Raw genomic sequence first — 24445 nt, 5'->3', positions numbered from 1 at the left:
TTTGTTGGTCTTCTATGAATGGAGCTCCTGTAAACTCAGCCTAAACTCGTCAGCAAACTACCTTTAGGCCAAGGGTCAGTTATTAGTCATTTAAAAAAGTTTATTACTTATTTAAAAAAAAAAAAATTGAAAGCAAAAAAAAAAAAAAAAACACAGTAGCCCTTGCACAAATGCACAATAAAACATCAAAACTGATCATCATTTATTATCTTATTCAAAAAACAATCATGTTACATAAATCAGCATGCAGAACAACACAACTCGGTACCTCATTTTGCTTCAGGGAGAAAAAGTACATCAAGCCAGAAAAATAAATATCTCATTAAAAAAACACCCCATTGACACATAAAAAGGCAACAGGTCCATAAACATGAAAACCTACAAACATTTTTGGGAGTCAAATCCTTTACAATGTGTAGAATGTAAAAAGGAATACAAAACCGTACAAAGCACTTATATTCACATAACTGACAATAGGTATTGGCTTTTTATAGAATTGAAGTCTGTTTAAGTTTGAATATTGTATTGAGGCACAACATCACTTCATGAGCCACTGGGGCTGTTCTTGTCATGAAAATAGTCATGGCCTCTGAACTTTAGCATATATTCAAGATCAGGGGAATCCAGCTGTGGTCCTAGATAGGACTGAGTATCAAAATTCTGTACTTTTATGGTACTAAAGGAATGCAATACTATCAAGTATCAAAAATGTCTGTTTTAAACAATACCAAACTTTAATACCCGAGCAATCTCAACAGCAGCCGCAGGCCAACTAACAGTAACACTTTATTTGGAGTACTTTGTAGATTAATAACCTCAACAGATTATCAGTAACACATCAACATATCTGAAGATATCTTTTTCTGTTGATACTTACATTAAACAGATGTATTGTTAATGTTACTAACGTTACCCAAAACCCAACCTTAACCCTCATTTGTTTTTGATGTTACTGAGAGTCAGTTGAGTCCTTGTTTCATCTAAAAGGACCACTCAAAATAAAATGTCAACTGAATAACATGCTTGTTCTGAAATCTAGACTCCTGACTGGCTCTTTAGATTACACCCCTTAAGCATGTAGTTAACGTCAGTGCTTCTTGATTTGTCTAATCTGTTGTGGTCAGTACCCACCTGCAGCACTTTGTACTCATTTCTGAGTTCAGCAACAAACTTTCATTTTGTTATATTTAATGAAGGAATCAGGAAAAGTTTAATGCCATTCAGGAATCACTGTCCCAAATCAAGGCATTGCTGTTGAGATCAGAAATTTTAAATGATACCCAGCCCTAGTCCTGGAGGGTCGTAGTCTAGAGCAGTTTGGTGATGTCTCTGTACAAACACACCTAATTAAGGCTGCATGATATGTTGTTTAATCATTATCGCAATATTCGCCTTTGCTGTAAAGAAGACTACACTATGCAAATGAGCCCAAATTTATTTGTGAACATTTTAACTAAATGTATTTGTGTGCATTCGGTTTTAAATGGGTTTCAATGGGCGCTTTGGAAAAATTAATACATTCACATGATCCACCAAATCTAAATAATTACAGTAGAACAGTGCAGGCTGCCATGTCATGTGAAAGATTCACAAATGTGTGTTTTAATATATTGTAAGGCATACTGTAATTACGATATGACCATAATATGGCATTTCATCCATATCGTGTAGCCCTACTGGTCATTAAAGAGCCTTGATCCTACTTTTTTCTGGCATTTTATTTTTTCCCTGAGGTCCTGTTTCCTGCAGTATGTGTGGATTCATGTTCCTAAAGACAGCCATAACACTTTTTTACATTTTCTAAACTCTCATTATTCCTTAGATTAGCTGTTATTATTGTAACTGTGTCTTTAAGACTAACACAGGTGCATGTATTATGACCTCTTTTCTTACTGGCTGCCCTATAACCCACATTATTCAAAAAGCAGTCCAGGCTGAAGTACCCACTTATGACTTCAATGTGAGTGGGCTGGGCTAACCTGTTGTAGACTCAAAGAGCTTATATAAATTGCTGCTATCAGAACAAACACATGGCCGTTTTTCGAGTTTTTACATAATTTGAAAATGCTTGTTGGTCTTTACATTGTGTGTAACTTTTATGATGGAAACAAACAGCCCAAAATTACCTGAAAAAAGTCTGGTTTTATTGACTTGCTTTTCTTCAAAAAAAGTTTTTTTCCATCTCCTGTAAAGTTATTATTTTGGTATTACTTTGAGGTTTTGTTGCAACAGCAGCAATATGTAAATGTGTTGATTTTCATGACATCATGAAGACAACAAATTTGAAATGGGTTGTTTTACAGCTTGATTTACATTTAGCCCTGCGATGGACTGGCGACCTGTCCAGGGTGTATCCTGCCTTCCGCCCGAAGACTGCTGGGATAGGCTCCAGCATCCCCCCGCGACCCTGACAGAGAAGCGGCTTAGAAAATGGATGGATGGATGGATGGATTTACATTTAATGTCTGTATTGACTGAGGCGTGAATGGTATGTTTTCAATCCATGTTTACAAACTATATTGATTTTCAATGAAATGGGCCCTTTAATTGCAGAGATGATTTAGGCCCGTTTGATCAGACAAATCACCAAATTGTGCTGTACCTCAACCTTCCAGGTCTGCAGTTGGACTCTGTGATTTAGGTGGTCTTCACAAAGCACATCTTAAAAATTTCCACAGACTGACAAGTGAAAACCTTTTCTGAATGGCACCTTGCTGTTACAAAGAGCAAGTCTGGAGGTACCTGTGTTAAAATTTTAAAAAAGGTCAGAGTTGCTTTCGTCTGTATACTTCTGTAGCACCACAAATCAGTTGTACAATCAGCTTTGTGTTCTCAAGAACCACTGGCTCCAAGAAAGGTCATCTAAAATCTCCTCACTGTCTCAAAGTTGTAAACTTGACACATCTCTAAGCTTGCTGGAGGCTGCTGGCATTGTCAGGGAAGCCCAGGCACATGCCTGACAGACAGTCAAGACAAAATGTGTTGCCTTCCGTTTGGACTGTAAGAACGAGCTGATCAAAAACAGCTTAAAAAAACAAAAGGCCTCCGTTTTGTCTCAGGTCACTGTGTCTATTTCTTTAGACACTGGTACATGAGCCCTCGGGGGTTCAGGACATAGCGCTCCGTGTTGAGGAACTTGAGGTACTGCGGCATGGCTGAGCGTGGAGCTACGTAGGACATACCTGGAGCAACTGCCATAACCTCAGCAATCTTCTGCTTCATTTCCTTGATCTCCTGGTCCTGCTTCACAAGTTTAACTGCAGAGAAAAAACATTCAGACAAAATGAGCTGCAGAGATGAGTGATAGATGATCTCACTGCCATAGTAACAACTATTCAAATGGCCTTTTTGTGCTACATTAAACACAGTTATTAACCAGCAGATATTATGTTTGTCATTAGCTTATAAATGAACCATCAGAAGTCGCAATTATTGAGAACAACAAAGAATGTTTTGTATTTTCTAACTCATAACTCATTAAACAGGCTGAGAAAATGACCTAGTGTCCAGGCTCCACCCACAAATCAGTTCCTTCCTGAACCAGCTTTACAGAATACTGGAAAAAATACTTCTCAGGATATGAAACTGTCATGCAGCAGGGATGTACAGTCAGAAGTGACCAAGATAGGAACTGCTAACTTATTGTTTCATTGCTACCCCAAAATATATCACTTTATTTATATCAAGCTACACTATATTTCCAAAAGTATTCACTCACCCATCCAAATCATTGAATTCAGTTGTTCCAATTACCAAGTCCAAGAGGTCACCAACTTTCTGCAGAGTCAATTACTACAGACCTCCAGACTTCATGTGGCCTTCAGATTAGCTCAAGAACAATGTAGAGAGCTTCATGGAATGGGTTTCAATGGCCGAGCAGCTGCATCCAAGCCTTGCATCACCAAGCGCAATGCAAAGTGTTGAATGCAGTGGTGTAACGCGCCGCCACTGGACTCTAGACCAGTGGAGACGTGTTCTCTGGAGTGACGAATCACACTTCTCCATCTGGCAATCCGATGGATGAGTCTGGGTTTGGTGGTTGCCAGTAGAATGGTACTTGTCTGACTGCATTGTGCCAAGTGTAAAGTTTGGTGAAGGGGGATTATGGTGTGGGGTTGTTTTTCAGGAGCTGGGCTCGGCCCCTTAGTTCCAGTGAAAGGAACTCGTAATGCTTCAGCAGACCAAGAGATTTTGGACAATTTCATGCTCCCAACTTTGTGGGAACAGTTTGGGGATGGTGCCTTCCTGTTCCAACATGACTGCGCACCAGTGCACAAAGCAAGATCCATAAAGACATGTATGAGTGAGTTTGGTGTGGAAGAACTTGACTGGCCTGCACAAAGTCCTGACCTCAACCTGATAGAACACCTTTGGGATAAATTAGGGCGGAGACTGAGCCAGGCCTTCTCGTCCAACATCAGTGTCTGACCTCACAAATGCACTTCTGGAAGAATGGTCAAAAATTCCCATAAACACACTCCTAAACCTTGTGGACAGCCTTCCCTGAAGAGTTGAAGCTGTTACAGCTGCAAAGGGTGGGCCGATCATATTAATCATATTAAACCCTATGGATTAAGAATGGGATGTCATTCAATTTCATATGTATGTGAAGGAAGATGAGTAAATACGTTTGCCAATTTAATGTATTTAAACAGGCAAATGATTTAAAATGAAAGAAAAAATATATAATTTTGGTCCATTAAAGAATAAGTAATGTTGTTTAAATATTGCAATTTGCCTAATGAAAAGAACTGAAAATGTGCTAGCATCTTTTATGTGTTCAATATCTCCACATTGCATGAGCTTTAACTAAAAAAAAAATGGCATAAACATGGTCAACATCAGCCACCAGCCAATCTGCCTGTAAAAAAGTGGCATCAGCTATATAAAGTCAAGATTGGCCTGGTGCACCCTTATAGACTGAAATGACAGTCTATGTGGAAGGTCACAATATTAGTATACATCAGGTCTAGCCTTTTGTAATACAACTAAGCAATTGTTAGCATAGTAGCAAATTCTGATGTTTCCAACCTGCCTATTTTGGCTTACACAGTCCAGCTTTTCAAACTGGAAACTGGAAAAGTGTAGGGACTCTAAACAAGCACTGACAAACATTTACACAGTTAGGTGAAAGTAGTGTTAGAAGTCTTGCCCAAAGACTCTTATTCCCCAGGTGGAGGACTGAACCCCAGTCTACAGCATAAAAGGCCGAGGTGTTACCCACTAAACCGCTCGTACACACTTGTGAGTTGTAGAGTTGTGCACTGCAATTTCTCATTAGGTTGTATTGAATTTTGTAAAGACTGTATTACCTTATAAGAGTTGCTACAAAAGAATGTGATTGTGGACAGAGCTTGGCTAGGTCAGAAAAGGAGATATTTCTTTATGACTGTAATTTGATGAAAAGTTAAACAAACACAACCATGTGATTCATTCTGGAATTGCATTTAAGTAATTATGTGAAGTAAACTGAATGCAAGGTAAAATCACAATAACTTTAGTAAATAAATTTAGATCTGAATCTTCAAACACATTTAAAAGGTTTCCTGTGATGCTGACCTTGGGCTATCTCCAGCTGTCTCCGGGCATCCCCCAGAGCAGAGAACAGGTCCAGTTTGAGGCGGGTTTCTGCGCTCAGGTTGTACTCTAAGTGCTGAGCTTTGTCCTGCAAGGAGGAGAGCGCTGAGAGTAAAGCGTCAGCTTCCTGCTCTGTGCATTTGTGCTTCTGGAGACTCTGAGGACAAGCAGGCAGACAGTATAAATGAGACACACGCTGATCTAAAGCCCTATTAAAGATGGATTAGCTGTACCAGGGGAGGTACTGTAATGTACATGATTACCAAGGAGATTTATGATTATAGTCCTCTACAAATCTACAAATCAGTCTGACCGTAACAACTGTGAAGTAATTTTAATCCCGCATTAATCTGCAGAGTGTGTAGTTTGTACAGTCTGACAGCAATAATTGTGGAGTGACTTTGATCCAGTATGAATCTGCAGTGTGGACAGTTTTTACAGTCTGACAGAAATAACTGTGGAGTGATTTTGATACTGTATAAATCTGCAGTGTGTGTAATTTTTACAGTAATTGTGGAGTTAACAGTCTTCTGTAATTGGTTGAACCTGGGGCTCCCACAATAACAGTGCCCTGTTCCAAATCTCCTCACACTGCTAATAGTCACAGAAAGTAGAATAGTCATAGAAAGTCTGCTAATAGTCACAACTGTGATGTTACTGTTATTCAGTGTTGTGTCACTGACTAAAGCGTGAACATCCAGGCTTTCTGTGGAAATCTGGGGAATCTACATAGATACTTCATTTCATATTCATATTTCATTCCATCACAGAACCTCCACTGATAACACAAATCTTATGTAGCATGTTTTAATCATGTAAAACTGCCTGGCAACCCATCCTGAATGTAGCTTTAGCCTTCTATTGATCACTCTGGACATTTGGCCTGCAACTGATGCAACTGTAGTTGTTTTCTTAAGTATCAAAATCTGTTAAGTTGTAAAACTGAAGTCTCTGTACAATCAGAAACACAAAATGTTTCAAATAATTGTCCAGAGATTAATAGAAAGGTCATAATGTGTTTGTGCTTTGTAAGTTCTTAGAAATAAAAATCAATTTCAGACTGAATAGTGGAGGAAATGCTAGCATACACAGCGATGCAGGATGGGCAGCCAGGCCAAACTTACGGTATTTTACATTTAATGACCCACATTTTTCACTGACCCCAAACACACATCACTTAGTGTTTTTGTCCAGGTGTTTCAATTGAAAAGTATTTTGTTTTAGGGTCAGTGTAGCGGTGCTGAACAGTGCAGGATGTGATGTGATCCAAATGCATCCATTCATAAAGCAATGAGTTTTAAGCACAAAACATCTGCAGCATGACTGTAAGTGAATTTATTTGAGTTTATAAAACAGATAGTTCTGGTCCTAAAATCTGATTGGCTGAGCCGTGTTCAAAGTCGTTGTAAAATCCACAACATACACACAGCTAAGACCACCTAACAGCAACTGAACTGTTTATCACTACATCATGGCACGAAAAAAACCTTGAGCTGTTAATAGAATAATCTTTGACCCTCACGCTGGCCGCATGAACATCTGAGTACATCGATAAAGTAAGAAGACGTTTTTTTGTTTAAACTGATGGGCTGGCAACTTATGTTCTCAACTAGAAGTTGGCTGGTCAGCTCGCTAAGACAGGGGGCGCTGCTGAATTGGTGATAAATAAGACTCGTGGTGGTAATTTGATGACCAAACAGTACTTATAAAGTTTGTGCATTAAACAGTGCCGAGTTATCATCTGTTCATTCATATGTTCTTCATACGACAAACATGTAAAAAGTTCATGGAATTACTGTAATATACAGCGATGGGTGACCGACTGTTCTCATTCAGTGGTCCATGGGTGCTTGGCAACGATACCATACTCTAAAGGAACTATATTTCTTTGGTGAAATAGTTGTCGATTATTATTAATAACAACAAATTATTTTTTGAACAGATGTGCATTTTATTTGTTGGCTGCCCCTTTTTAAAAGTGATAAGCCAATTGAGGCCAGACAAAGTTTGGTTCCAGATTTCTCCTGGACGCCCCCAGACACTGCATGAATTTATTAAATTACATCACCAGCACACTTGATATAACACAATGATGCACTAATTACTCAAACCAGGTGTCGGATGGTAACTACAATTAACACTAGACTGGAGGGGGAATGTTGAAATTCAAATGATGTAAATTCACTACTTATTCTACTCGTATTATTAGTACACAGTCTAATATTAGTGTTTTCAGGAACACTTAACTGACTAGAAAAATAGCTTTAGTTCTGTTTCTCTCTATGTCTAAAACTTTTGCACAGTTCTGTAATTCTCTACACTTTTGAAAGAATATGTAGCAACACTATGATGCTCATTCTATACTTTTCCTATTAAATGGCAATACATTAACTATAAGCCTATTTGCTTTGAGACAGCTGAATAAGTACTTTACAAGCCAACCATATGCAGCTTGCATAGACTGTTACAACCTCAATTCCAGTGAAGTTGGGACGTTGTGTAAAACATAGATAAAAACAGAATATGATTATATGCAAACCTCCTTTTCAACCTATATTCAATTGAATACACTACAAAAGACAAGATATTTAATGTTCAAATGGATAAACTTTAATGTTTCTTGCAAATATTCACTCATTTTGAATTTGATGCCTGCAACACATTCCAAAGAAGTTGGGACAGGGGCATGTTTACCACTGTGTTACATCACCTTTCCTTTTAACTCAATAAGCATTTGGGAAATGAGGACACTAATTGTTGAAGCTTTGTAGGTGGAATTCTTTCTCATTCTTGCTTGATGTACAACTTCAGATGCTCAACAGTCCGGGGGCTCCGTTGTCGTATTTTGCGCCACACATTTTCAATGGGAGACAGGTCTGGACTGCAGGCAGGCCAGTCTAGTACCCGCACTCTTTTACTATGAAGTCACACTGTTGTAACACGTGCAGAATGTGGCTTGGCATTGTCTTGCTGAAATAAGCAGGGACGTCCCTGAAAAAGACGTTGCTTGGATGGCAGCATATGTTGCTCTAAAACCTGTATGTACCTTTCAGCATTAATGGTGCCTTCACAGATGTGCAAGTTACCCCTGCCATGGGCACTAACACATCCCCACACCATCAGAGATGCTGGCTTTTGAACTTTGCACTGATAACAATCCGGACAGTCCTTTTCCTCTTTGGCCTGGAGGACACGACGTCCATGATGTCCAAAAACAATTTGAAATGTGGACTCGTCAGACCACAGGACACTTTTCCACTTTGCGTCAGTCCATCTCAGATAAACTCGAGCCCAGAGAAGCCGGCGGCGTTTCTGGGTGTTGTTGATATATGGCTTTCGCTTTGCATGGCAGTTTTAACTTGCACTTGTAGATGGAGCGATGAACTGTGTTCACTGACAGTGGTTTTCTGAAGTGTTCCTGAGCCCATGTGGTAATATCCGTTACAGAATGATGTTGGTTTTTAATGCAGTTCCGCCTGAGGGATCAAAGGTAATGGGAATTCAATGTTGGTTTTCTGCCTTGCCGCTTACTTGCAGGGATTTCTCCAGATTCTCTGAATCTTTTGATGAGATTATGGACTGTAGATGATGAAATCCCTGAATTCCTTGCAATTGCACGTTGAGAAACGTTGTTCTTAAACTGTTGGAATATTTGCTCACGCAGTTGTTCACAAAGTGGTGAACCTCACCCCATCCTTGCTTGCAAACGACTGAGCTTTTCAGCGATGCTTTAAACCCAATCATGACACTTACCTGTTTCCAATTAACCTGCTCACCTGGAATGTTCCAAACAGGTGTTTTTTGAGCATTCCTCAACTTTTCCAGTCTTTTGTTGCCCCTGTCCCAACTTCCTTAGAACGTGTTGCAGGCATCAAATTCAAAATGAGCGAATATTTGCAAAAAATGATAGAGTTTATCTGTTTGAACATTAAATATCTTGTCTTTGTAGTGCATTCAATTAAATATAAGTTGAAAAGAATTAGCAAATCATCGTATTCTGTTTTTATTTATCTTTTACACAATGTCCCAACTTCACTGGCATTGGGGTTGTAGTTTCATTGCAAAACAAAGATAAGTTTTAATAATTTTCTGAAAGCATGCTTTATGTGCACACAATACAAACATCAACACTAAACTCACAGCACAAACAACATAAAATGAAATCAATCAAAATCAAAAGCACTGAACAAAAATTACAATGCCTTAAAAATGTCTAACTCATAATAAACAGGCTTTAAAAATTCCAAAGACACCAAGTCACCAATATCCACAAATGTTATACACGCAGGATGGGAACACACAAAACCACAAACAAAACATTACAACTACTCAGATGTGCTGTTCAAGGTATTTGTGAGCCACAAGTTTTTACCTCCACTTCTTTTTCTAGAGCTAGCACTCGATTCTCTTTCCCCTGATAGTCCAGCTGTAGTTGTTTGTACTCTGTCTCTAGATCTCTAGCTTTTTTCCTTAACAGCTGCGTTTCAGTGTGTTCCTGCCTAGTAGATGGGAGAAAATACAGCAGTTTGAACCGACAGCAAAATCGCTTCATGAACTGCTCTGCACACATTAAAGAAAACTACCACGTCAAAAACGACCACGTCATCTCTTTTGAGAGATTTTAAAGCATATTCAGCAAAGCTCAATTGGAAAATGAAAGGAGGATAGGGAAAATCATTATGGATGGGCAAATAAGCAAGCAGCAGTTTAATAAACTCGTAACTAGTCTCTTTGTGCGCTGGTGCATTCGTTACACTGTTTCATACCTGTTTGGTGCGCTGCGAAGTAGAAACGCCGCCTCATCGAATTTTTGGGATCGAACTTCTGTGAGTTGTTTTTCTGTCGCCACTCTGCTCTCTGTTTCTGCTCTGGCTCTCTTCTCCAACATGGCACAGTTCTGTTTGTCCTTCTGCCTGGATTTTGTCAGATACTGAAGCCTGAAAAAGAGAGAAAAGAGATTAATAGACACAGCAAAAGACTTCATCAGAAGATTAAATGAACTGCATGAAAAACAAACAATGTGAACATAGACTACTGTGCCTTGTGGGCATTTTTCATTCTGTCCTTTTTTTAATTCATTTAACACGAGTGCTTCTGTCCATTCTTCCAAAGTGAGAAGAAAATTCAACACTATGGGTCTGAAAGGACATGTAGCTATCAAATCCTTACTCAGAAAAGCAAATAGACAACAAAGCAGCTGTTAATGTTCTCAGAACAATGGACTGACCCCTCCCAGAGTCCAGACCTCAACATTGCTAAATGGCAAAAGGTGGACACACTAAATACTGAAAAAACTGAAGGTATATTTAGTTGTTGATGCTTCTGTGTAAACTTCTTTTAAATATGTTTTCTGCTTTTTTTCATGATAATGAAAAATTAAAGACTTCCATTTAACCAAAAAGTAAATGCACAAAGGGTGGTCTCTGAGTTTTGCACAGTACTGAATCTCCTCTTTTGCTTACAAACACAAAATCAAATGAAAGCTTTGAAATAACTCTAAAAATCTGAGCTTTTAACAGAGAGTATCTGCTTTTTCAAGGAGCTACAATTTCAAAAAATATTTACATTAATTTACACTAAAATACTTTTGATACTGCAAGCAGCAAGTGTTTGAGATCAAAACACCAGACATAAGAAGTGGATGTAACTTTGTATATGCAACAGTTAAACTTAGTTTCAGTGGGCAACCTCTGAGGAAAGCATAGCAACTTGTAAAAGAGCTCACTTGTTCTGCAAAAGTTCGTTTGCGTGTCTGAGCAGTGAGACTTCAGGCCGCAGGCTGTTCTCGCTGTTGGTGAGATTACAGATGTGACTGCGTAGCTCCTGCTCATTCTGTTGGCTCGTCTGCAGCTCCATCTTCAGTTTTCTCATTTCTTGCTCCAGCCTTTACCAGACACAAGATTAAGAATAAAGAAATTGGGGGTCTTAAAGTGCATCAATACATTGTGATTAATCAACATTCCAAATTATCCGGATGGAGCTCCATCATTCTAGAGAATGCATCACTCTGCTCCACGTCCCAATGCTGCGGGGCTTTATACACCTCTAGCTGATACTTGGCACTTGACATGATAACTTAGGCTCATGTGGAGCTGCTCCAGAGAGTCTCACTCTACTGTAAATGCTTTTCTAGGTAGATTATACAAGCTGTGTGAACAACTGAACCCCCCTATATCAGCAATAGGTGCACGTTATCACTTAAGAAGATGTGAACTGTACAGATACTTTTGGACATATAGTGTAACATAGTCCACATAACATAGTGTCCCCATATAGTTTTGACATATTATGACATAGTGTTTTTTTTTTATTTCAATACCAAAACAGCATGTTGTTCTTTGTGTATATTTTACACTTAAACAGTTTCTACATTGACTATATTTTGGATATTCAGTGTATTTCTATCAAAATAATATCAAAATAACTAAATTGATTCAGGATTTATTGATGCACTGAACAATTTGCTAAGAAATCATTAATTAATTGAATTATTGTAATATATATATTGTTATCTGAAAGTGAAGTAATCCATTTACTCTTTTAGATTTACATGATTAGATCTGCTATAGAGTTTGATCTTAGAATAATGTAAGCATTACTTAGATATTTGTTCAGCATGAGGATTCTGAAGACTCTGGATGTTTGTGTTTCTTTCTGCTGCATCTGCACTGGAGCTGATGGCTTTGGGAGGTTTTTGCTTCCTCTCCCCTTTGCTGGTACTGATGCTCATGGAGCTCCTCTGCACTTTAGCCTGGGAGGTCTTGGAGGCTTTCTGAGCTTTACCACTCGAGTCCTCCTGAGGTAGGTTTTCAGGGATGTCGGGCAAAGGCGCTGAAGCTCCATGTGGCTTGGACACCGGAGGCTGAGGGTTGGGGTCTCTAAGTGTCTTTGTGTCCCCAGAGTCTTTCTCAGCCCTGCCCTGAAGTCTGCGGAGCTGGAAGCATTCCTCCAGGTCCTGCTTGTCCTCCGATACGATGGCATCATTTTGACATTGGTATTGCATGGGCCCTGGTTTGGTCCTCCATTTGGAATCTAAATACAAAAAAATAACTTAAGATAGAATGTAAAATATGTAGACGTCAGCATGCATGACATATTACTGGCATAAGTGTTTGTGTGTGTGTGTGTGTGTGTGTGTAATGGTAACAATAAAGGTAGCATTTTCTAGTCTAAGGAAGGACATTAAATCAGTGTCATTTTAAAGTATGATTAAAGTAATGATTTTCAGTAAATTAGAAAATCTTTTATTATTCAGATATTTATTAGTCAGATAATTATGTAATAATTGTAACATGCCCAGCACATTTTTTGGACTACGTCATATATCTTTAAATATTAATGCCACATGCATGGGTTCAAAAAAGAAGGACAAGCTAAATGTTCAGGTTTCAAATGCAAAATTAACAGTATCCTGATGAAGATATGATAACATTCGTAGATAATTCACATCCATCCTCAGAGGACACTTTCTTCTCCAAGTTTTGACTGAGTTCTCTTTGAACATACTGAGTTCTCTTTGAATGTGGTTGCAACCATCATACTCATCATGCTCGGGGAAAGGGTCCGAAGCACAGCCACCATTTCAAAATGTTGCATGCTATTATACATTTTCACCAGAAAGATTTCCAACATCTCCAGAACATACACAGTGTAGCTTTAAAAAGCTTCTGATATGTGTGAATATGATATATTTCAACATTGCTGTGATACTGAGTTTAATCACTACTGTCCTGCCCTAGTATAAGCACAAGAACGGGTTAAAAACCGGTTATCGTCATTGAACCATTCAAAATCCTGATCTCCGTCTAAACTTTCTACAAGATCAAAGGCAAAACAAATGGGTAGAATCTGTCCTTGCCTTCCACTCCCAGCTTTGGGTAGAGTTGTGAGTATGGAGGTAGGGACTGTTGTAGGAGATGCATGTGCAAGTCACTGTCACTCTGAACTGCTTTTTGAGTGCGAAGTTTAAAGATGCTGGAAAAGTAGCATGTTGCATCAAATCCCATGTACACCAGTGGATACCCAATGCTGGGGGAAAAAAAGAACATTACAATTGTATATACAGAAAGGTACATTTCTGGAGACAGGGTTCAAGAAACTTTGGTGTATATACACAATGTCAAGACACAGTACTATCTAAAACATATGACATGCATTATGGATATAACAATCTAATTTTGAAAGGCTGGACCTACCAGTGTGCAGCAAACAGGTGAGATAGGTTGGCATATGGATTCTTAAGGTCTCTCAACCTGAGAGAGGCCTCCGTATATACAAGGAGAATCCATAAGGTCACAGTGGACATACAGATGCCCTTCTCTGCGGAAGATAAAGAAAAGTTACAGCTGTGACAGGGATGACAAACATCTCTATCTCTATCTCCATCCATCCATCCATCCATCCATCCATCCATCCATCCATCATTAGTCTATCTATCTATCTATCTATCTATCTATCTATCTATCTATCTATCTATCTATCTATCTATCCATCCATCCATCCATCCATCCATGTGTAATACTATGGTTCATCTGTGCAATACTCAATACCAAATTGTTCATCTGAGTAATAATAATAATAATAATGTAATTCATGTTTTAATTATGCGTGCAATAACTCAGAGGTGCAATAATTTGAACTGCTTTATACAGTATGTTTCATATTCATTATAACTGCCACTGCCACTTTAAATGTGTACAAGTTGCAAATTTCTCTCTTTTGTTTTATATTATTAAAGTGTTTATTCTTTTACATGAATGGGTGCAGCTGTAAAGTATTCTGAATGAATCCATCCATCCATCCTATTTACCTACATATCTATCTATCTACCCATCGGTCTCATCATTACAACCTATTTACATACCTATCCATACATCCATCTATTCACCCATCTGTCTCACTATTACAACATATTTACCTACCTACCTAATCTATCCATCCATCCATCCATCCATCCATCCATCCATCCATCCATCCATCCATCTCATTGTTACAGCCTATTTACCTACATATCTATCTATCCATCTATCTATCTCATTGTTACAGCCTATTTACCTACATATCTATCTATCCATCTATCTATCTCATTGTTACGGCCTATTTACCTACATATCTATCTATCTACATATCCATCATCCATCCATCTCATTGTTACAGTCTATTTACCTACATATCTATCTACCCATCAGTCTCATCATTACAACCTATTTACATACCTATCCATCCATCCATCCATCCATCCATCCATCCATCCATCCATCCATCCATTCACCCATCTGTCTCACTATTACAACATATTTACCTACCTACCTAATCTATCCATCCATCCGTCTCATCATTACAGCCTATTTACCTACCTATCTATCTATCCATCCATCTGTCTCATCATTACAGCCTATCTATCTATCTATCTATCTATCTATCTATCTATCTATCTATCTATCTATCTATCTATCTATCTATCTATCTATCTATCTATCGGTCTCATCATTACAACCTATTTATATACCTATCCATCCATCCATCTATTCACCCATCTGTCTCACTATTACAACATATTTACCTACCTACCTACGTACGTATCTAATCTATCCATCCATCCATCTCATAATTACAGCCTATTTACCTACCTATGTATCTAGATCCATCCATCCAGCTGTCTCACCATTACAGCCTATTTACCTCCCGATCTATATATCCATCCGTCTATCTCATCATTACAGCATATTTACCTATCTATCTATCTATCTATCTATCTATCTATCTATCTATCTATCTATCTATCTATCTATCTATCTATCTATCTCCCATCATTACAGCCTATTTACCTACCTACCTACCAACCAACCTATACATCCGTCTCATCATTACAGCCTATTTACTACCTACCTACCTTTCTACCTATCTATCTATCTTATGCACCACTCATTATCCCATAAATATCACCTGAAGTCTGCTATGGATCTGTATTCAACAAATATACACTCACTGGCCACTTTATTAGGTACGGTACAGTTGTTCAATTGCTTCTTAAAATTGCTAATCAGCTAATCACATGGCCACAGCTCAATGCATTTAGGCATGTAGAGGTGGTCAAGACAACTTGCTGAAGTGCAAACCGAGCATCAGAATGGGGAAGAAAGGTGATTTAAGTGACTTTCAACGTGGCGTGGTTGCTGGTGCCAGACGGGCTGGTCTGAGTATTTCAGAAATTGCTGATCCACTGGGATTTTCACGCACAACCATTCTAGGGTTTACAGAGAATGGTCAGAAAAAGATCAAATATCCAGTGAGCAGCAGTTGTGTAGACGAAAATGCCTTGTTGATGTGAGAGGTCAGAGGAGAATGGGCAGACCATGATCGAGATCATAGAAAGGCAACAGTAACTCAAATAACCAACCAAAATCTCTGAGGAATGCTTCCACCACCTTGGTGAAAGTATGCCACGAAGAATTAAGACAGTTCTGAAGGCAAAACGGGGTTCAACCTTTTACTAGCAAGGTGTACCTAATAAAGTGGCCAGTGAGTGTATAACACATGAATTCTGAACTTTACAAGGTTTACAGCTACATATTAAGGCTAAAATAACAACAACTGTCAGATGACACTAGGATATTCCTCTGCTTACCTGTGTGCCATATGTAGTTGAGTAAGACGTATGTGCTGGCAGCAAAAAAAAGCCAGTGTAGAGGTACAAAAATTAAGCAGAATATGTCCAGGGTAAACGCTGCACACACAAACACGACACAGATAGCCTAGAAATGAAAAAGAAGAGCCATCAGCTACCATATATATTAGAATATTAAGGCAGTCCTTGTGTTAATAATCAAGTTATTTACTAATTGTTCTGATTGTTAATCAAGTAATAAAAGGCCAAAAAACAAAATGAGGCCACTCACAACTAAACAATGATAAATACAATCTTTTCAGATTGCCAAAAACTTTACTGGAAAAAATGCAAACTAGGAGCCTTAAAAATAAATGCTATATGGTAAAATGCATATGAATAAGTGTGCTCATCAGTGAACTCATCAGAAATTAAAATATGCATTTTCAGCATTCAGTTTGCCAGCTTCCCAAAGCTGATTCATCGACACAGAATTTCTATCAAAGATCTTTTCAACAGTTCTATGTATTTACAAACTGATTTCACTGTTAATTCACAATCATGAGCACTTGAATGAACACAAATATGTGTTTTTAAAAGCCTCAAAAGTATGATAAAGTGTAAATGGTTTGAATTGTTGCAAAATGAATAGTTCATTGATAACTGCCAGCGCAGGTGCTGCTGTGGGGTTTCAGTAAATTCAGCAAGTAAATCGCCTACCAGTCCATGACAGTGGAATGTGGTGTAGACGGTTCCAAGGAAGAGCCAACAAGGCCATAAATATTCCAGTCTGAACTCAAGAATAAAGTCAGCCAAGAGCACAAGGATCCAGACTATCATGAACTTCAGGAAAGAGTACGCACTGAAAGCAGAGAGAAAAAGCAAATTTAAAAACAAGGCTAAAATAAAGGGTAATAACCTTGAGTTTGTCCCTCTTTGCTACAGTACCATCCTCTACTAGACTGGTGTTTAATCCCCACCTTGGCAAACACCCTACACTATACCAATAAGAGTCCTTGGGCAAGACTCCTAACACTACCTCCGCCTACCTGTGTAAAAATAATCAAATTGTAAGTCGCTCTGGATAAGAGCGTCAGCCAAATGCCTTAAATGTAAATGTGTACTCTTCTGAGAAGGCTTTACATAAGATGTTGGAACATTGCTGAGGATTTGATTGCATTCAGCCTCAAGACCATTAGTGAGGTCAGGTACTGATGTTGGGTGATTAGTTCTGGACTGCAAACTCCACGCCAGCTCATCCCAAAGGTATTCTATGAAGCTCCTTTGAGGAAGCAGTTCCAATGCTCCAGAGTCCAATGTTGGGGGCTTTAAACCCCTCTAGCTGATGTTTGGTATTAGGCATGGTGACCATGGTGGCTCATGTGCAGCAGCTCCAGAGTGCCCCATTACATTAATAATGCTTTTCTAAGTAAATTATATAAGCTTTGTGTGAATTACTGAATGCCTGTGTCAGTAATGGATATGCTTAAAAGAAGAATCTCACTGATTTTCAATGCTCAATTTTTGAGAATTTTTAGAGTCAGAATTGTGTACAGTGGTTGCAATAGGAGCCAGACATCTGAAGAGTTTAATGCCTTACAGAAAGTTATCATAAGAAATGGTTATGAATATGCTGCCTGATGCACAAGTCACTGGTTTACTGCAATTTTGGGTCAAAATCATTCTTTTAAATTTATTAACTGTGAAGTGGTACAGTTGTATATCCAAGGAATTTTGAGGCAAATCAGCCGTAAAGAAATTTCTTGGGTTGTTGACATCGAGACCCCTTCTTCTCATCATCACCACTGCAAAGAAATATGAATACTGAAAAATGAAATGTATCTATAAGAAGCCATTTCAAAACAAACCAGTCTGAAAGACCCTGCTTACACATCAACCACTGAATTACAAAGGAATTTTGAAAAATCTGCAGAATTCTCCTTTAAAGCAACTGAATTCACTGTCTGGTTACATTTGGACAAACAGTGTATGCTCATAAAAAGACATTATTTTCTTAAGCCGTTAAATCATTTAACTATAAAAGCAAGACATAAATTTGGTTTAGTAAGGTTTAGCTGTTTTTATTACATTCAAATATTTATCTTGGAACATGTTCAAAATTAATTTCTTGTTCTCCAACAAAATTTACGAGGCGCAATAAAGAAAAACAATGTGCGCCCCCCCTCACTCTTTGCTGACGGCAGCCATTGAATCGGTCTTTCCTGAATGTGAAGTAAACGGACCAGATTCCTCCAGCCCAGGATTCTTTGTATACAGTTAAAGGACATAAAAACAGCTGAGACGTCAATTAAAAAAAAAAACACGGGGACCACATACCTATATGAACCTTTATAGACGTTATCATAATGAATGTACAGTCTATTGTTTTCATTTCCTTTGTTCTTGTGCTCTGCCTTCAGCATCCTTTTGTGTTTGGTAACCATGGCGACGTCTGATTTCCTCAGCTGCATCAGCACCAAAAGCAAGGAGGGCAAGGAGTCCAGCATAGTGTGGTCATTTCCCTCTTTAGCACACTTACTCACTCACTGGACTTGGTCACTACCTGATGAGCCGAATCAGATGTGTGAGTGAACACAGAAAGCAGTCTGGCTCTCCAGCAGCAGAGCTGGACACTGACCTGACGTGTTTGCTATTTATGGAGCAAGAAAGATGGAAACTGTGATGCTTACATAAACAGTTTACACACATGCTCGATACGAAAAGCTAATAAGACCATGACACTACAATAAATAACAGCCCTGGGCTTGAGTCAACACATCTCGGTGAGGCAAAACAAAACACAACAAGGGTCATCAGTGCGCTCCTCTGCTTCTGATATCCCTCCTTTCTCATTTCCAGCTCTTACATGTATCACAAAAGACCCCAAATCAATCAGAAAACCTCTACTTGTTCTGCCTTCGTTGCTTTGTTCATTCTGTCTGTCTGCATCTTCGATGTACTAAAGACGTTAACGTATACGATCAAGCGCTTTCGACTTGACGATGTGGTAACAATGAAACTGGAGCTTACAGGCTTACAAACGCAAAAATATATTTACAGGCATGTGATATGCGAATGGAGAACAAAGCAACCTACGTCGATGATTAACGAATTTCCCGTTCCACCTTAAAAGGTCCAGGCGATAGAATGTAACTGCCGGACCACTTAAGGTGGAGCGGAAAATTCAAATAAGAATAAGAAGCTAACTGAAGCGCCGTTGAGCTTTTAGATAAGCTAGGTTTTAGTTAGCTATGTTTGTTTGCTGTTTTTAGACGAGTGGGTCAGGCCTCTTCACTGCTGATTTGATCAACATTAATCGATAAAGGTCGGCTGTAGTCACTATCAAACCGCTAGGCACGTCATGTCGGAGCCGTGCTGTTATCAACGGACCTAAAGCGAACTGTGAACAGAAAACGACAACAACACGAGAATTAAGTTGGCTTCCTATTCTGAGGCCCGAGGCTCCAGAACGTAACTGCTGCACCGTTTAAGGTGGAACGGGAGAATTCGAACAACAAGCTGGCGAAGAAGAAGCTTCAGCCTCTTAGCAACAACAACCATCACCACCACAAAAACAACAGCATCCTTCTCCTCAGCAGCAGCAGGCTCGCTGCAAGGCAGCGCCGTCTTACCTCTCGGAGAGCTTCTCTGTCAGTTTGAGCTTCTTCATTTTCCGCAGCTTGCCGATGTCCATGCAGCGTTTCTTCATGTTACGGCTTCTATTCCTCCTCCGGGGGATTCAGTGCGTGAGATGGGAGAATGGCGCTGTGGAGACAGGTAGGTTCATGTAGAGGAACCTGAGGAGGAGGAGGAGGAGGAGGAGAGGGAAGAAGAACAGAAGGAGGCGCTGCTTTTGTCCATTTACTGGATGTGGACAGATACACAACGCAGCTACAGAGAGAAAGGAGAGAGAGAGAAAGACGAAGGCGCGCGCTCGACGTGAACTTTCACGCGCGCACGCGCACAGAAGAATATTTCGTATTGTTTTGTTTAACCCATTAAAACAGATGGTTCTTTAAGGGTTCTGTATGGAACCATGAACATTTAAAGAACCATCTGCATGCTTGAATGGTTCTTTGCATGGTGTAATGGTTCTTCAGATTGATGTTAAAACCTTCATGACAAGGGTTCTGCATAGCACCAAAAAGGGTTCTGGTATTGTAACAAGCTTAACAATACAAGAACCCTTTTTGGTGCCTTATTGAGCCCATCTACAACACGTTCTTCATCAATCTAAAGAACCCTTTAATCATGGAAATGGCCTATGTAGAACCATTTGCTAAACTAGAGATCCCTTCAAGAAACCTTCCTGCTGCTGTATAGAACCATCTACAACATATTGTCCATCCACCCTGAAGAACCATTTCACCATACAAAGAATCATTTAAGCATGCATGTGGAACTCTACTATAGAGCTTTATACTAAAGAGCCCATGGGGAACCTTCATTTTTAATTGTGTATGGAATCTGCTATTTTTAATATGAGAAATGCAATTTGAACACAAAATATTAGTGCTACTAAAAATATTTCTGCACATTTTCCCATATCGGAATTCAACTGTGAGCAAGAATTTGGTTCTCAGTATTAAGAACTCATGACTTTCCCCAGTTCGTAGTGGGAGGAACAGTTTATAGCAGTATGAATTAAATATTGTGTTAATTTCATTTCTGCTTAATTAGATTTCTTTCATTTTATGTTCAATTCGGTTTCTTTATACTTAAAAGATTTTAACCGTTACATCTATTGTGAAAAAGAAATAACTTAAAATAACAAGAAGTTATGTATGAGTACAGATTTCCTGGGGTTGACTCCATTCACTGTATACATTAATACATACATATCGCTGTTGTCGGAAGAAAACCTCGCATCTCCATTTTTGTCATTTTTTAGTTTTTGGCATAATTTGAAAAAAACTGTTGACCTTTACATTGTGTGTAAATTTCATGATGGATGGACCAAAAGAAACGGCCCAAAATGTCTGGCCAAAAAGTCTGGTTCCATTGACTTACATTAAATTACATTAAATTAAAGTAAGTTTTTTCCTTCTGCTGTAAAGTTAGCATTTTGGAGATACAAGGTTTTCTTCCGACAGCAGCGATATACATGTGACATATATATGTCATGGTGAATAAAGGATAGATAAATGGAGTCAAATTGAGTCTTTTTACATCACTGCTAAATAATACATGAAAATATAGATGACAGGCAGGAACAGTTCAATTGTTTTCATTTCCTCTTCCGCTGCACGAACACTACTCTGCATCACTGCAATCATATGTGACATCACAACCACAATAATTTCAACCCGGTTTGTTTTTGCAAATGGATGGACGTGGGGAGTATATGTTTTTAAACTGTAGATCAAACACTATTAACAGGGAAAAAAAGGATGAGGAATATTTAGGTTTCCTTGATATGACCAATTTAATACGGGAGAGCAGACCGTCCTTCAGCGGGAACAGCTGAACCGAAGTAAAGGTGTGTAGTACATTAATAATACCATATGGCACTACGTTCGTACACTGTTCACTAGAATGTTTTCTAGTCTTTTGCCCTTTAATCTCTCTTCCTACATTTTAGGTGTAAAGCACTGCAGGAACCTCTTCCCCTCCGCTCCTCAGTCTAGCTGAATACTGCAGGATGCCAATCATTCTGCCTAGCCTGATCATTTACATCATCTGCATGCTCCTGCTGACTGATTAGAAACAGAGCCAATTTGGCATCTTTCAGACTGATTCCAGAGCTATAGGCATACATTCAAAGAATAATCAGAACCAAATACAGCACAAAAAGTATCTTTACTTGAGTACTGTAACATTTTTCTCCCAAAGTGAGATTTATTTCCTTTCTTTAAGTGTAATAAATCAAAGGAAAAGCACAAATTAAAGCAAAGATCATACTTAGAACATACTTAGAACTGCTGTTCAATGTGATTTATATTCTCACAGCAACTGAAATAAATTAGGATTTTATCTGCTTTTTTCCTGCAGTCATTTTTAGAACAAAGTAATTAAAATAAAAATAAAAGCACCGCACAGTCATCTGTAGCACAAGTTTGTAATATGCTATAGCCAAAAATTGCCATGTTCTGCATGGACTTGCGAACACCTGAACCTGGGAACAAAGGGATGGACACAATAAATCTTTGCCAGCTTCTTGCACTTTTTGTCTCAGACGTTTATCATAGAAAATATGCTGACAATCCAGTACCACACAGGCTCGGTCATGTCCATGGATAGAGAGAGCAGGGAAAAGTCAAGATGTCAGAGCTCATTTCTGGGTGATGGGGAAAGAATTCTGGTCCATGAGCTCCCCCACTTTCTCCTGCAGTATCTGCACAACTTCAGCCAAAATAAAAACGTGTGTGTCGTCCAAGTCCTGAATAATAAACTTCTTCCCCAGTGCTGACGTCTCATCCAGATACAGGAGGAACTGCTTCATGGCAGGGTCGCTATGGGATGACATGCAAATGTATTGTGAGCTAAAAGTCAAGCAGCATTTATTTACAATACCATAAATAACAGCTACATCAGCGTTTACAATTAGAAAGGGCTCACCATTCCACGAGAACTCCTTTCAGCACATTCACCATCTTTTAAAATGATGGAGCAGCTTCCAAACCTTTGAATGAATACTCTGACTTACAGGGAGAATAAAGAAAACACTATTAAAAGGAAATTAAACACTATTATTCAAAGTTCATTCATTGAGTGGTTAGATGTAATGTTTTTTTAGGCCATAACTTGTTCATAAACCTATTGTAAAACAACATCTTAGACACCAGGCAACATATTAATAACCATTTAAAGGGGAATTCAACAAATTTTTCAAAATGTCTGTAATTCAGTCCTTGAGATGGTAACAGTCATTCAGAGTGGTTTGATGTCAAATGGGTCACTGTAGGGAAACTTAGAGACACTGATTTCTTTACAGTGATGGTGATGGTGATAGGAACCAGGGATCATTGTCTACAACACAAATGTAGTCTGTATTTACTATCCAAAACCACCAGTGACCCTACACAGAGGTTTTATATGCAAGGCTGATAGTAAACAGTGGGAAAAAAGTTTTCTTTGGGGATTATTTTGCCTCACAATGTCCTGCATCATGACAACACATCATCAGAACCCCTCCACAATGAATAGACTGGAATAGATTAATAGGCAGCCAACTTCATCGTCGTAAACCAAAAGATAGCGAGAATAACAACAAAACTACCCGGTGCTACGCGGCATAACTCATCACTTAACAACACCACCACACACTCGCACCCTCCAGATAACTCTGTACATTTTTAAGGCGGTAAATTTGTCTAAAAACGTTTTACTTTACGAGCAAAACGTACTTACACAACACCGGGCTCCCTTTGTTGCTTTCTGGCACTAACACGTTCACGTTTCTGACGCGACAGCGCCACCTGCTGTAGTGGAGTGTACGCAAGAGGAAGGCCTCTACAGGAGTCATCGCCGAATGGACGAAGTAATGGAAAAGTAAAAAAAAAAAGAAAAGCTTTCTACTGTGTTAATGTGCTTGATGGACAGTGAGTGGAGAGAGAATATGTTGGATAAAATATCAATCAGGTTTTGAGTTTGGCTCACAGATGTGCTAAACGAGACATCAATGTACATGGTGTGAGGTCATAACTGCCACTGTAAGAGGAAAAACTGATAATAATATTCTTCACAGGCTACTAGATCCGCAGGGATTTTTTTCCAACCTCCAAAGTTCAGTCTTAGAAGTTGGTTGCATTTTCTGCTTCTCATGATACAGATAATCTCAAACAAATTCAGTGATTGAGGTCTGGTGTTCTGAGAAGACCTGCAGCTTCTTTGTTTGATTACAAGATGTTCTTCTTTTTGTCTATTTCCTTTTCTCAGTAAGACCTTAGTCGCAGCTACACATCTATTCAGACTCATTCAGTCAGTCTTCTCACAGTCGACAGACGGACAGAAACAACTGTGGATTTTGTCTGATCTGAAGCAGCTGGATCTTCTTCTCTCTCTCAAAGATGAAAGCTTTAAGTACTGTTTATCTGAAGGGTACAGTTTTGGCGGTCTACCAGGTCTTGCACGGATGTTAGAGAAAATAGGACTCCTGTTACTTCAATTATTTTCTCAGATTTGGAAGCTCCTCGTTTCATGTAATCTCCTGAACTTGTACTTATGGTAGTTTGGACTGGAAATTAAATAAATGCAGGATGGTCACCTTCATTTATATGTACAAGTGTCAGCTAGAGGGGTATAACTGCACTCTCTGGATGA

General features: G+C 38.9%; 2 protein-coding genes across 2 annotated transcripts; both read right to left on the bottom strand.

The window, feature by feature from the left end:
- Window positions 1–189: 189 nt before the first annotated feature.
- si:dkey-12h9.6 (macoilin) lies at window positions 190–20111 on the bottom strand. Its single transcript, XM_017692553.2, has 11 exons — window positions 19816–20111; window positions 16904–17045; window positions 16205–16331; window positions 13773–13896; window positions 13436–13605; window positions 12177–12609; window positions 11303–11461; window positions 10344–10514; window positions 9950–10076; window positions 5560–5734; window positions 190–3257 (listed from the first exon to the last, which is right to left on the bottom strand). Exons 1-11 carry the CDS (start codon window positions 19890–19892, stop codon window positions 3070–3072), a joined length of 1893 nt encoding a protein of 630 aa, XP_017548042.1. The 5' UTR covers window positions 19893–20111; the 3' UTR covers window positions 190–3069.
- Window positions 20112–21963: 1852 nt separating this feature from the next.
- Window positions 21964–24421, bottom strand: gtf2h5 (general transcription factor IIH, polypeptide 5). Its single transcript, XM_017692558.2, has 3 exons — window positions 23534–24421; window positions 22742–22824; window positions 21964–22635 (listed from the first exon to the last, which is right to left on the bottom strand). Exons 2-3 carry the CDS (start codon window positions 22774–22776, stop codon window positions 22455–22457), a joined length of 216 nt encoding a protein of 71 aa, XP_017548047.1. The 5' UTR covers window positions 22777–22824; window positions 23534–24421; the 3' UTR covers window positions 21964–22454.
- Window positions 24422–24445: the final 24 nt, after the last annotated feature.

The sequence above is a fragment of the Pygocentrus nattereri genome, chromosome 4 (assembly GCF_015220715.1).
Source record: "Pygocentrus nattereri isolate fPygNat1 chromosome 4, fPygNat1.pri, whole genome shotgun sequence".
Taxonomy (NCBI): Eukaryota; Metazoa; Chordata; class Actinopteri; order Characiformes; family Serrasalmidae; genus Pygocentrus; species Pygocentrus nattereri.
The sequence above is the reverse complement of the archived record's forward strand: the minus strand, read 5'-3'. Positions and strand labels throughout refer to the sequence as shown.

Coding starts and splice junctions, on each gene's coding strand:
- si:dkey-12h9.6 (XM_017692553.2), bottom strand. CDS start 19,892: ATGAAGAAACGCTGCATGGACATCGGCAAGCTGCGGAAAATGAAGAAG. Junction 11,462..12,176: donor CATGCTGAACAAATATCTAA/GTAATGCTTACA, acceptor TGTCTGGTAAAG/GCTGGAGCAAGAAATGAGAA. Junction 5,735..9,949: donor CTCTAGAAAAAGAAGTGGAG/GTAAAAACTTGT, acceptor GCTTGTCCTCAG/AGTCTCCAGAAGCACAAATG.
- gtf2h5 (XM_017692558.2), bottom strand. CDS start 22,776: ATGGTGAATGTGCTGAAAGGAGTTCTCGTGGAATG. Junction 22,636..22,741: donor AAAGGAGTTCTCGTGGAATG/GTGAGCCCTTTC, acceptor GTCATCCCATAG/CGACCCTGCCATGAAGCAGT.